This window comes from Myotis davidii, unplaced genomic scaffold (genome assembly GCF_000327345.1).
Source record: "Myotis davidii unplaced genomic scaffold, ASM32734v1 scaffold828, whole genome shotgun sequence".
Classification (NCBI taxonomy): domain Eukaryota; kingdom Metazoa; phylum Chordata; class Mammalia; order Chiroptera; family Vespertilionidae; genus Myotis; species Myotis davidii.
In genome coordinates, this window is record NW_006299391.1 from 234,158 (window position 1) to 248,572 (window position 14,415).

At 52.7% G+C, this 14,415-nt stretch overlaps 1 protein-coding gene across 1 annotated transcript in view; it reads right to left on the reverse strand.

Annotated features, from left to right (window-relative positions):
* SLIT3 (slit guidance ligand 3) overlaps window positions 1-14,415 on the reverse strand; it is a 532,520-nt gene that overhangs the window by 81,899 nt on the left and 436,206 nt on the right. The window contains exon 9 of the mRNA XM_006774961.2: window positions 8,702-8,843. Coding sequence (XP_006775024.2) covers window positions 8,702-8,843 — 142 coding nt within the window. The remainder of the gene's footprint in view (window positions 1-8,701; window positions 8,844-14,415) is intronic.

Genomic DNA, 14,415 nt, shown 5'->3' on the forward strand with positions numbered 1-14,415 from the left:
AAGAGGAAGCCACGGGAGGAACCGGCTTCCTCCGAGGCCACGTCTGGGGGCTGTACACTCCTGGCTGGGATGAACCTATTCATCTTGAAGAGTAATCCCCGCAGCAGAGTGGGGGAGACAGTCGTATTAATTTGTGCCTCTGCGATCTCATCTTCATTGGGGAACAGAGTATCTGTTACTGGAACGGCTAATGGAGCAGTTTGCCAGCAATTTTCCCATTTCAAACAACATCTCGGCTGCTAATGGGGAAGGGTTTGTCAGGCCGACCCATAACACCGACAAATCACTCCCCAGGCCAGAGGGAGGGGGAGGCAGGGGTGAAGGAGGGGTGCGGGGAGCAGAGAGGGAGCATCGGGTGAAGAGTGTGCAGACGAGACTGCACGGTCTGCTGAGAAAGCCTTTGCTGCCGCTGGAGGGGCGGGGAGTGTGCGCCGCGGGGCACGTGGGCGCAGGCTGGCTGGGCAGGGACCTGGCTGGCTCACAGTGAGCCAGAGATGCCACGAGGTCTCAGAGGCCTGGTCTCACAGCCACCCACCTTGGCCTCTCAGGCAGGCCGCCTTGGCTGAGCAGTTCCAAGGACATTGTCGTTCTCCAGATAAGCAGAGCTCAGCAGGGTTTTCTCAGCTCAGACAGCAGCTCTGTGGGTCTCTGGGGCCGCCAGGCAGGTGGCAACTGCTCTCCAGGAATCCTGAGATTCCCCTGCCACTCGGGCGAGGGATTGAGGCTGGATGGTGCCTCAGGAGGGAGCCACTGCCTCTCAGCTTTGCAAGATGACACGACCTGCTGCTCCTGGCTGTGCCCCCCCCCCGGCTCTTGGGACTCGTGCTCTGGGGAGGGTCTTTTCTCTGCTGTTACCGCTGCGGGTGCTGCTGAGGGTGCTGGCTGGGCACCCAACTCCACTGAGATGCCAAGGCCAGGAGTCACAGCTTAATGTTGCCCCAGGGGCATCAGAGTTTGTCTTGGGGAGGGGTGGGTAGCTGTGAATAGTCAGCTACTTCAATGTAAAGGCCAGGGTAACCATAATAGCAGCATAAGTGCTTAGAAGTCAGGCATTAGACTGAGTTCAACAAGGCTTGTCTAACAACAATTACCCTCTAGGAAGCAGACCCTACGCACTACTGCCATTCCACTTCAAACAGGAGGAAACTGAGGCGCAGAGATGTTAAGTCCCTTGTCCAGATTCATGGAGCCGGGAAGAGCTACGGCGGGACGCACACTCAGTTTCACCGGCTCGAGAGCCGCGTCTCTGTCACTGAGCTGTGCCGAAGGCCCTTGGAGCTGAGGCCTCTCCATTCTTTTAGTCACTGCCCGTGCCCATCCCCTGGGAAACGGCCCTTCCATCAGGGGGCAAGGCTGTGTGCACACCCGCCTCTATGCGGCAGGTACCCCGGTGGTGGTTATGCAGAGCCCAGTCCTATAGCCGGCAACAAGCGTGCAAAGATGCGTACTCCCAGCGACAACTCAGAGCAGAGGACAAAGGCGGCATTAACATCAGCAAAACCCGGCACACTCAGGGATGCGTCTGAAGCCAATAGCTGTTTTAGGTCTCACTTAACTGGCACGTGTGTCTTTCTTTGTCTGGCAAACACCCTTCAGGCTGCCAGCCGATCTGATAGAACCGGCATAAAAACAAACACAGATCAAACACCCGAGCCTCTTCCACCCAGTAAAACGCTGGGAACACCCGACGGGGATGTCAGCCATGCGCGGTCTGCATCGATTTGCCCTAGTTACTTGGTGCTGCCTTAATGATCTGTCACTTGCAAACTCACCACTGAACGCAATATATTTCTAGCCACACCTAAGTCAACACCATGCCTGGGAGCCTGCCTGGGGCTGCCAGCCACCTGGCAGAGAGGGCCCGGAGCTGGGCTGGACCCCTGGTGGTGAAGGGGTTGCGGCGGACGACGAACATCCACCCTCTACTGAGGCCTTCTTCTGTCAGACACTGTGCTCGTCACACGTGGGCACGTGGGCTCATTTCATTCTTCCCACAACCCAACAAGGCAATGGTACTATTAATATACCCATTTATGGATAAAGAAATCGTGGTACAAAGAGGCCAGTTTGCCTGATGCCAAGTTGCTGGTAAATGGCAGAGCCTGCATGGAACCTAGAGTGGTCTGGTGCCAATGCCTGCATTCTTCACCCTGGGCTATACTGCCCACTCCCAGAAGCCACCTTTGTGAGAGCTTGCTGTGGTTCTAGTCTTTCCATCTCTAGTCTTCCCTGGACTTGGGAACTCTAGCTCGATGTCCAGGTCCTGCTAAAGGAAGGAAATTCCATGTGTGTCCGTCCCCAAGGTCACCCTGGGCCGTCGGAGAAAGGCAACATTGCTCCTCTGGGCCTGGAATAGGGCTGAGGGGAGGTCACGTCAAGGTTATGTAGCTGTCCTCTCCCTTTCTCTACCTCTGCTCCTGGTGGTTCTGCAGACCAGCAGTGAGTCCTGACATCCCCACCGAGTGTGTATGCTGGGTAACAGAAGCGATGAGGATGCAGGCATCTGTGGCCTGAGCTGTTGCTAAGCTGCTCTGCAGAACACCTGGCGTCACCGGCGGGAACAGGGGGACCGACGCAGAGCCGAGTCTGCTCCTACTATATGCACATGCTCAGAGGCCTCCAGCAGGGGACATTTTTTTTCATCTTAGAAAAAATGAATGAAGAATAAATAGTGTGGGAACTTGAGCCTAATCATTCTATCATGGGCTATATGTATACATGCCCATACGTTTTTTCTTTTTAGATCTCATTTAGATCCCAAACATTGTGCTACTTTCTACATGTTGTTATTTAATCTTCATAGAAAATCTCTAGCAGATACCATGAGCTCCATTTTTCAAAGGGGGGAACTAGATGAGGTAGGAGATATTAGAGAAACGTGCCCCAAGTAAGAGGTGGAGCCGGAATTTGCACCCAGGACTGTTTATCCCAAGGCTCTGCGTTATTCTGCTGCCTGATCGGCTTCCCCTTTTCCTCCTGCCCTCCACCCCCACACCCTTCCTGTGGCAGACCCCCAGAAACCTGGGGCTCTCAGGGCATTAGAAGAATCACTGGTGTCAGTGATTTCCAGAGCCCTTCAGCCTTTTTGTTCTATTGGCTGCTTTTCTGTTTCTGTTGTTCAGTTCTTTCTCTCTTTTCAAATCCCCTGCAGACAGGGTCATGGGGGAGGGGATATTTGCTTTTGTGAAGCAGCTGTCTCCCCGCCCAGAAGGACACCGGGGTTGAGGTGAGGCTAGATGGAGAGTGGGGCGGCTTCCCCCCAGATGCTTTCACTTGTAATTGACCCCGAAGCCCACCACAGTCTTTTCCCACCAGACACACTGCCCTGTCCAAGCGAAGGCCCGAGGCACTGGCGGACACTGTGGGGTACGAAGCAGAAGTAGAAGAAGATGGGGCTCCGGGTGCAGACGGCCCCTCTGCAGCCCCGAGGACCCAGGAGTGGGCTGAAGGTGACAGAACAGGAAACATGGGGGATTGGGCTCTCCCCAGAACTGTCCCTGCCGGGGCTGGAGCTGGTCAGAGAAGCGAGCGGGAGCAGCAGGGACGGCCAGGCAGGAGCTCCTCCGTTTCGAGGAACGAGGAACATTTGCTGTGAACCGTCTCACTGCGGGCTCTGGGGAAGGGAGCTATTTTTAGAGGAACTGGCTCTGTTGTTGGGGGGAGACCAGCACACACTCCTCTGAGCTGCTCTGCCTCTGAAAAGAACCTAAAAGAGGCTGCCAGATGGCCTTGCCCGAGAGGGGCTCATCCCAACCCAAAAGGTTGGCGAGCACAGAACCCCTCCCAAGGTTAAGAGCATCACTACCGCGAAGAATCGAGAGTCGGGAGCACAAAGTCTGACTTGGTGCCAAGCATCCCGAGGGAGAGGGAGAAGGATGGGTTGTGAGGTGGCTGTGAACACGAGGCGGCAGAAGGAGAAGAAGTCACATTCGGCTGAGTGTGGGATGATAAATCAGACACTTCCCAGTCATCCTGGGGTGCAGCCTGCAGTTTCACTCTCTGCTCCCATGTTTCTCATCTGTCAGCCTCCCCCGCCTGCCAGGCTGCTCTCCCTGCCTCTCCCTGCGAGGCGATGCATTTCAGTGGCTTGAAAGACCTTTGAGCCGCCACACGGGACCCTGAGCACCGGCTTTGTTGCCTTTAGGAGCGAGCAGGTTTCCCCTAAAGTTCTTCCCCCGCCCAACCATAGAGTCTTGCCTCACCGACTGTGAGGCTCAGCTTCATTGCATCGCAGAAGGGAATGAGGCAAATGCAGCAAGAGAAGTCCTGGGCAATCTGTCTGGTGGGTCTGGGTGCCCCAGGGCAGCAGGGGTAGGGGCAGCCTTATTTGCAAGTCCCCATACGTTTGCGGGGAGGTGAGCCACCTCCAGGCTCGATTCATCATGCAAGTGGCTAGTCTAGTTCGCCAACCTATTCTCTCACCCTTAACTTTCAAAAAACTGACTTAGCTTTATGGAGGGACCTCTGGTACAGGTAGGTCCAGCTCCTCTAACATGGTTTCTAACCTCTCCCCATGCCTAATAAAAGTGGTGGCCATAGCAACAGCAGTAGTACTAATTGTAGTAGTAAAGTGACAGCAATCGTTGCTAAGGCAGCATATCTCATGTGCCAGACCCAAGGCTAAGCATGTGACAGCATCCACTCACTCACCCCCACAGGGATCAGTAAGAGGGTACCGGTAGCCTCTGCTTTCCATTTGAGAAAAACAAGGCTTAGAAAGGTTATTTGCCGATGGCAAAAAGTCAGGGTTGCAGCTAGAAGTGGAGGTTTGCCTGCATCCCTGGCCTACACTTTTAAGAACCTGGCTGCTGTTTGCAATTGCTTATTTTTGGAAACACTCTAGCTAGGCTGGTCATTCCCAGACTTTTGGATTTCATAGGCTAAGTGGTTAAAGAGCTTTTATTTTGCCAATTAAGGCAATCTCTCTCTTCCTCTCTCTCTGTGTCAGACATAATACATATTTATATAGAAACATGCATTTACAATTATATAATAATTATACATATAATTAAACACATTTAAGACATACACACTCACACATATTCTACTTTCAGTGGCCATCTCTTTATAAAATAAAAGGTATTTTTTAAAAAATATATTTTTATTGATTTCAGAGAAGGGAGAGGGAGAGAAAGAAACATCAAGGATGAGAGAGAATCATTGATTGGCTGCCTCCTGCATGCCCCCTACTGGGGATCAAGCCCGCAACCCGGGCATGTGCCCCTGACAGAAATCAAACCTGGGACCCTTTAGTCCGCAGGCCGACACTCTATTCACTGAGCCAAACCGGCTAGGGTGATGGTATTTTTAAATAACAACAATAACAACAGAATAAGAAAGTCCAGGAATTTATAATAAAGGACCTTACTTTAAGTAGAATATTTTTGCTCAATGGAAAAACATCAAGTTGGCCTTATTTTTCTCAGTTTATTCCAAATAAGAAAAGATTCAGTACTAACTAGGGAGCCCTTTGGAAACCGCTGCTCTAGCTTGTTAACATCCCCTCTAAAATTCGATGTCCAGATGCCAGCTCAACAGCTCGGGCTGCCTGCGTCCCACCTCCTATACCAGTGATGGCGAACCTTTTGAGCTCCGCGTGTCAGCATTTTGAAAAACCCTAACTTAACTCTGGTGCGGTGTCACATATAGAAATTTTTTGATATTTGCAACCATAGTAAAACAAAGACATATTTTTGATACTTATTTTATATATTTAAATGCCATTTAACAAAGAAAAATCAACCAAAAAATGAGTTCACGTGTCACCTCTGACACATGTGTCAGAGGCTTGCCATCACTGTCCTACACGGATATCTCCCAGTTCTCTCCCACACACCTGAGCGGTGTGCCTCCAAGGTTCAGAGATGAGGAACAGGCGAGGAGCGGGGCAGGGTCTGAGCTCCTGAGTCAGGGCTGGGGAGGGGGCCAACGGCTACAGCTTGACCTTCTCAACGGGCCTCTTTCATCGGCTGTGGTTTGAGGCCTGGTCAAGGGGGAATCTGTGTCTGCCAAAGAGAAAACCTGGCAGATGGGGCAGAAAGGAAGGGTCCGTGGGAATCTGAAACAACATGTTGTTGGCAGGAATCCTGTCTTGAACACCCACCCATCTCGGGAGGACCAGGGTCCTACCTTGGCACGATGGAGAGGGAAGGGGGTAGGCTCTTGTAAAGAAGAGCAAAGGTTAGCTGGGTGGTGAGAGGAATGTGGCTGGGAGGAGAAGTGGAAAGACCGTGATGGGGGAAGAGAGAGGCACGTGGGGGGAATGAATCACGGGAGGGAGAAAAGAAGGGAACAGGGTGCAGAAAGGGAAGAGAGTAAGGACAAGAATCAAGAGAACGAGCAGGAGGTATGAGCAGAAGAGGCGCCGAGATCTAAGGGAATTCCACGGAAAGAGGGCCCTTCGAGGCCAGAGCCGGGGACCGGGAGGAGTGAGGGAGAGTCACAGTCACGCATGAGGGAAGTCATTGTGGATTCTTGCTGAAAGGAAGGCTGAGGGCTGAGTGAAGGTGGGTGAAGGCTCAGAAGGGGAGGGTATCAGGTTAAAGGGACACTTGGCTAGCTAGCTCCTGGCTACAGGAAGGGTGTGGAGGCACGGATTGTGTCCACTGGGGCTGGGGAGGAAAGTGTCAAAGGAAATCAGAGACAAGCTGGCAAAGCAGATGGGGAAAGAAGAAACTGGAGCTCCATGGTTGTAAGTCAATCAGGGTGAAACCAAAGTCCTTAAAATGCCTCCAGGATTTGGTCCCTCTTACCCCCCTGATTCATCCCCCAAGACTCCCCACTCTGTTTCCTCCACACGGGCTTCTGGCACACCAGGCACACCCCTACCTCAGGGCCTCTGCACAACACTCTTCCTCCAGACATTCACTTTTTGGGGTCTCATTTACCTCACATCCTTTCCTTGCTTTTCCCATAGAACCTAATTTTATCTAATTTACTGGCATTTTATCTAATTTACTCTGCTTTGTTTATTGTTTGTCACACTCTCCCCACCACCGGAATGCAAGCACCATGAAAGCAGAAATTTTATCTACTTGTTGATGCTCCCCAAGTACAGAACAATGACTGGAACACAGTGAGCCCACAATAGATATTTGTTAAAGGAATGTATGAATGGACTAGTCAATGGCCATCGCTGGGAACATAGGGCATGCAGAGGAGGAAGAGGAGAAAGTGGAAGAGAAGGAGGAGGAGGAGGAGGAGGAGGAATTAGGCTGTATGATCCAGACAAAATTCTATGTGAAAGGCTGACTCTATCTATATCTACTATGACACCAAATTAGATGCAAGAAGCAGAGAAGTGAGGGAAATGTGTGTCTCTTATTTGGAGGGATTTTATCTAATGTTTTCAGAAGGAGGGTTTCATCTAATCATGTTTTTAATAAAGTCACCCAAAGGTGAATGTAGAAAATGAAACAGTTATTGTCATATAGCGTGATCTTGGGGTGAATGCTGACTGCCCCTCCGCTAGATCCAGAATGAGACATGGGCCATGTTCTCAGCAGAGGGAAGAGGGACGAGGTGGAGCTAGATGGGCAAACCTATGTTACTGGGAATTGGGAGATCTGTGCACACACACACACACCATCTTGTCCCCGCGTAAAGACCATCTAGAGGATGACCATCGGATCTGAAATGATGGAGGGCTCAGTCTCGGGCTCAAGGGCGTGGCTGTGACACCAGCTCCTCACCCAGGTTCTCCCCATCACCACCGTGCGGGCACTGCCCACGTGCTCGGATCGCACGCAGAGCTCACACAAAGCATTCTGCTCAGTTTCACAGTGAGCCATCGGGAATATGTAATCGTCGCGTTACTACAGAAGAGAAAACTGAAGATGAGAAAGAGCAATCCTTTTGCCCAAAGTTCTCCCCCTCCCCCCTTAGTAAAGGGGGGAGCCAGGGGGCTCCAGGGGGCTGGTCCTTCTACTACAAAGGACCAAACGGCATATCAGGCTGCTGGGCCGAACAGCTCACCCCTGCCTTCCCCGCACAGCCATGCACGGTGCGTAAACAAGCGAGCGTGGCTGTGTTCCAATAAAACTTCATTTACAGTAATAGGTGGGCTCCACGGGCCGTCACTTACTGCTCTCGAGTCTGTGCTTTTTGTTTGTTTGTTAATCCTCACCAGAGGGTATTTCCCCCCATTGTTTTTTAGAGAGAGTGAAAGGGAGGGAGAGAGGAGAGAGAGAGAGAGAGAGAGAGAGAGAGAGAGAGAGCGCAATGTAAGAGACATATCGATTGGTTGCCTCCCACGTGCCCCAATCAGAGCCTGGGATTGAACCTATGACCCTTGAGTCCTGGGGCTGACACTCTAACCCAGCCGTGGGCAAACTACGGCCCACGGGCCGGATCTGGCCCGTTTGAAATGAATAAAACTAAAAAAATAAAAGACCGTACCCTTTTATGTAATGATGTTTACTTTGAATTTATATTAGTTCACACAAACACTCCATCCATGCTTTTGTTCTGGCCCGCTGGTCCAGTTTCAGAACCCATTGTGGCCCTCGAGTCAAAAAGTTAGCCCATCCCTGCTCTAACCAGTAAGCCAAACCAGCTAGGGCTGGTCCATGCTCCTGAGCACTGACTGGCACAGCTGGGAAGCCTATAGCATAGCAGAGAGACCCCTGAGTGTTTTAACAATCAGCTCCCACAGCCCAACGCGGCCGGTTCCTGGAGAATTAGCTGAGACAGGGGCACTTACATTTCGACGATGCCCTCCGGCAGGTTGGCGGGGATCTCCGTCAAGCCCTTCCCCCTGCAGTCCACGATGTTGTTGCTGCAGGTGCAGGCCGAAGGGCAGGAGATGGAGTTGGCATTGCAGGATGGCGGCTCCGAGTGGGGGCCTGTGGGGCCAGAGCACAGTAGTCAACTTGTGCAGTGTCAGGAGCCGAATGGGCTCCTGGGCGCCTTCACTGGCTGCCCAATGAGGCGGCACTACACGGTCAGCTGCTTGGAAAAGGATCACCAGCGGGCATCATCCGCATCTGGTAGACACAGCTGCCTCTGGCTACACATTCAGCCAGGAGGAGAGATGCTGGCCTTGACCTGACTATTTCTGGATTGTTTCACCTGCTCTGTCAGCCGATCACCCTCATCTTTTAGAGAAAGAGCTGCTCTCTGAGTCAACCACACACAAAAACAAGCCACAAGCTGACCCTGGGACTACTGTCTCGGGTGCCCCATGTCTGGTGACCCCGGGCCGGGGTGGTGGTGGTGGTGGTTGGTGTTTACCTGGGACGTGGATGCTGAGTATAGGCACACCTTCATTCCTTCCTCTAGTGTCTGGAAGTCACTGTCTAAACCAGTGGGAGGAAGGGAGGCGGGTGCACATCCCCGTGTGGGGCAGTGGTGTTCAGGGTCAACACAGGCGTCAGCAGTGCCAGCCAAGGCCCTTTCACACAGCGTTTGCATACAGAGAACAAGCTAACAAAACTGGCCGCATTAGGAAAAGGCAAGTAAGTTACCTCGTATTTTGGAGTCAGCTCTTAATTTTGCTTCAGTCGAGAACTACTGTGAATTTAAACCAAAGTGGGAAAAACCCAAGAAATGGCATCTGAGGAGCTTACTCAGAAGGCGAGTGTAGATAAACATACGCGTCACAAACTAACGTGAAATTCCATCACTCGGATCTAGTCACTCCCTGTGGTGGTCACACTGAACCTCTAACACAAGAAGTGAATGCGAACGCTTTGAAAAGACAGCAGATAAGTTGCAAATAGGATTAGTTCTTCAGAGTGAGGTCAGGATCTCAAACTCGTGGTTAGTTTTTCAAATGTGGATACTGAGGTCCAAAAGGTAGACTCAGCCGAACAGCCCTCCTGGACCTTGTCCCAGGCCTGCTGCGTCCAGCAGGGCTGCTCTGTGTCTGCCCATGTCCCTCCTCCCAGAACAGAGGGCCCCGGGCAGCACCAAACTCAGAGTAACGCCGCAGACCTCCTCACCGGGCAGGCACAGGACGTGAGACACGGGGAAGGATGGTGGGAGTCTGGCCTCTGTCCCCGGGAGGAGCTGAGGGAAGCCGGATGGATCCAGCCACAGCAGTTGAATCACAGGACCGACTGGGCCTCGGGTAAGTCCTCCTTCGGACACTGAGTGAGACTTGACATGGAGGATCCGCCCGCCGTGCTCACTAGTCCCACCTGGGGGTGGCCCTTCTGCAGAGACTCAACTTGATGCCCTGATGCCAGCCCAGTAACCAAAGACTCTTATTTCCCTCGGCCTCCACACACACACACACACACACACACACACACTTAGAAAGCATCATCTTAGCTGAACACTTGAAAAAATATCCTGTCTAGGGTATAAGGACTTCCAAATCTCCTGTGTCACATTAGTGGATCCAGTGGAGACCGTGGAAAATGCCAGAGCGATGATGACTTACACTAAACCCCCAACTGCAACATTCATCCTCTCAGAGAGAAGGGACCCCGGCTTCGTTCCAAACTGGGAAAGGCTTTACTAGTACATTTCTGAGAAAATGGCAGCTCAGAGAACCAGCCTGTCGGAGCCGCGGGTCAGGAAGAGGAGGGCGAGTGGCTGAGAGTGTGGGCTCTGCAGTCCCAGTGCCTCAATTTGAATCCCAGTTCTATCACCTCACCCTCCTGTCCCCGTGCCTCAGTTTCCCCCATCTGTAAAATGGGCAGGGGGAATAGCAATGCGTATTTGGTAGCATGGTTCTGTTGGGAAGGCAAAGGGAGGTAATGCATGTAAAGTGTTTGGAAGAATGTACAGCACAGAGGCAGTGCTTAGGAATGCTTGTTGTTGTTAATGTCATTGTTATTCTTATTAATGTTACCAAGGATGGCCTGCAGGACCCGCTCTGAGCTTTTTGCTACCATCTCGGTGGATAAGGGTTTGCACTGCAGACTTCGGAAGTCCTTCCTGGGTCTAAAGACTGACTATTCCGTTCTTCAGAAACTGGAAGCAGAAGGAGTAAGACACCTCCCAGCACCTCCCCATCCCCTGCGCACCTGTCTTAACGGTGGCAAAGAGGACCCACCGCGTGAAGGCTCCTATCCCTCACCCACATCCTGAGGAGGTGGGATGCGTGGCCCCAGATGTCAGGGCTTTCACAGTACCGATGGGGCCCCCAGAGAGAACTGCCAGGCCTGCGCCTGCACACCAAGGGGCAAGCGCACCTGACTGTGCCAGCGACCATGGCCACACCCGGGCCTTCCTGTTGGGGAAATGCCAGGGCTCCTCAGAGGCGCAGCCTGGGCTCCTGCCCATCCACCGAGGGGAGGGTATCGGATGGCTGTCCCCCTTTCAATTGTCAATATTACGTGGTTGGGGTGTTTCAGAAGAAAGGGGGGAGGCATTATACTCAAGGGCTCATCTGGGTAACAGGAAGTTCTGAAATGGAGTTTTTCAAAGGCACTCAGACTCCGATGCTGGAGTCGGTTCTGTTTAAAGTGGACCAGGCTCCGGCCTTCGTCTCCTGGGAAGAAGCCGGTCCTACGCAGGGTGGCTCTGTCCTGAAGACAGCGTCAGCGGCTTTCAAGGGATGTTGTCAAGGCTTTTTAAAAAGCCTTTGAAAACGATCCTTAACAAGGTCACTAACAACACCTTTAATTACTCGGAGAGGTAATTATAGCCCCTGACAGCACCTGGCTGGCAGCGCCCAGTTGGGCATCCACACACAGGGAGGGCGTAGCTCCCCTGTAGAAACAGACAGACCACGGCAGGCTGAAGATGGTCAGCGCCTGATGGACCGAGCCCTGTCCATCTGGGCGCTGAGGGTGGAGCCGACAGAATCCCCTCCCCTTAGCTCTGCCTCTGGACAGACTGAGTCTTGATGTCAGTTCTACCAGGGCAGTGACCGTGTCTGACTCCTTCCTGTTCGACCCCTGTGCCTAAAACTGGGCTCGGCAGGAAGCACCGTCTCAGTACCAGGCCTTGGGGGAGCGAGAGGATGAATCATGGATGCAATTGGCGCAGAAACCCTTGGACGTGGGGATGAGAGGTCCTCCTGGTAGGGCCTGGGGGAGGCCCCTTGAGTCCCCAGTGCCTTGGGCTCTGGTCAATAGGGTCAGCCACAGAGCTGGAGGGGCTCTGGTAGATGGGACTCCCCTGCCTGGGGTCACAGGCTTTCTACCAGAGCTCTCAGTGCTGGCCAAGGCCACCTGCCTACCCCCAGCTCACTGGGCGCCTGGCTCACCCACACAGTCAGGGTGTCCCAGGCCCTGCACCAAACTCTGCCAGCAGGTCCATTGCTCCCAGCCTTTCCCAGCCATGCATGCTGAGGATGGTGGGGGGAGGGAAGGAGGCAGTGAATTCCAAGGGGGCAAAGTGAGGAACCCCCTCCCTTTCTATCCAGTGAATTCTATGACCACAAGCTGAGAAGCAGAGAGAAGTGGGAACGGAGTTTTTACATCGGGATAGGAAGAGCCTCCACATATCTTTCATGGGAGGGACTGTCTGGGTATGTGCCTGCTGCATGCACGTGTGTTCCTGGGGCCGAGGAATCATGGGGCAAGCCTGTTGATGGGCACCACCTCCTCCTCTCCCTTAAACCGGAGCCCAGCGATGGACCAGCACACGGAACCAGCACCGACGTTCTAAGGTGCTGGTTATGAATTCAGGAGTGCGGGCAGCCTGGCTCTGCATGCCCGCCTCCTTAACTGTGTGCCCGCCTGCCTCCTTAACTGGTGCCCTGAGCTCTGCCCTGCAGCTCTCCCATGGCGCTAAAGGCTGCTGCGTGGAGGCTGGGGGGCCATCTCCTCCAGACCAGGGAAACGGACGGGGATGTGGGCCAGCACCTGTCTCCCTACTGGGGCCTGGACCACCTTTCCCCCTTTCCACCACTTCAGCTCTGGGATTTTCATCTGAAGCCAAAGCTACCTCCGCGCCAAAGCGGGAGGAAAGGGAAGGCACTTGGTGATCGAGGGCGGGAATATGCTCCCAGCCAGAGCTCTCACAGGGAGAGTGCCATGATCGCCAGCCTGGACGGGGCATTGGCGATCCTGTCTCTGCTGACCGCACCCCCTCTAGTCTCGAGAGGCAGGAAAGGCAGCGGGTTGACCAGGGAGACGCTCCGGCCCAGACTCCCCCTCATCAATGTTCTCCTAATTGGCAGATGGGGATGATCATCACGCTGAAAGCGAAGGCCCTAACTTCTCTGCCCGGATGGTGGGGCAGAGGCCACTGAACTTTACCCCAGAAGGGCTATGGAGACAGTGAGGGACGAGGGACCGGATCCCTGAGAGACAGAGTTCTTCCCAAGGACACGGTGGTGCCCAAGCTAAAAGTTACCACCATTCTCCTAAAAGCAGCTCAAGGCTGTAGGATGTGTCCTACGTGCCAGAGACTGCATTAAGGGCTGTGTATAGCTGATCCCACTGGATCCTCATAAAAGCCATGACGGAGGCTCTGTTATCATGATTCCCATTAGACTGATGAGGAAATAAAATAACAGGGAGGTTAAGCAAACTGCCCAGCATGTGTTCTTACCATCATCTCTGCCAAAAGACAGCCAAGCGCCTCTCTTTAGGGCCCTGGAATTGAAGGCCCTCACAGCCTCAGAGCCTCGGGAGGTGGGAGGAGGAGGCTTGGCCGACACACGGCCGTGTAAGCCACAATGCAGTGGCTGGCACTCCCGTGCTGGGGCCGAGTTTATTTCTTTCTGTCTTTAAAGAGAATGTTGCCCAGAGGAGCGCACAGAGCTGACGAGTCCAATGGCCGTGTGAGCATGTGGAAACAAATTAACTCCAGCATTCAAATTAAGCATCCCTGTTGGCCTCTGGCCTTTCAAAAGCCAACAACAGGCTGTGATGACAATGGGACTCGAGCAATTATGATGAGAATATAAATGCACGCGATTCAAATGCCAGAGGCATGATAATTTGGGGAATGGCTATAAACCTAATAATCTCATCCTCGCAACGTCCAATTATGGGGTTTTAATTAAAACCTCCTAAGGAGATGGGCGGCCAGTCAGGCTTACCTTAATTATCTTTATACTTAGTAACTGGTCCCAAATTTAAAAAAAAGGGGGGGGGGGAGGAAGAGTTTATTGTTTCCAGGGAGATACACCCATTTCATTTTTAATAATAAAGAAGAAGATGTTTGTTGAGAGGCCCCTCATTACTAGAAGGCAAGATTAATCTTCCTGAAAAGGCATCTCACATTCAACGGCCGAGGGCAGATGAGTAGGAAATAGCACAACCGGATGAGTGCGAAGATGTTCAGGGGAAAGAGGCATGGTATCAGGAGTCAGATGTTTAACTAAGCCCCTTGATTTACAAAGGGGGGCTGGTAACACTTTCTCAGATCAAGGTACCAGAAAACTGACACAAGGAAGATAAAGCTGAGGGTGTAAACCACCAAAAAGCCCCTTAGGTAAGGACGGAATAAAACAAAACATCTTGCAACTCACATCACATGAGCCGAGTAATGGCCAGAGCAGAACCTTTT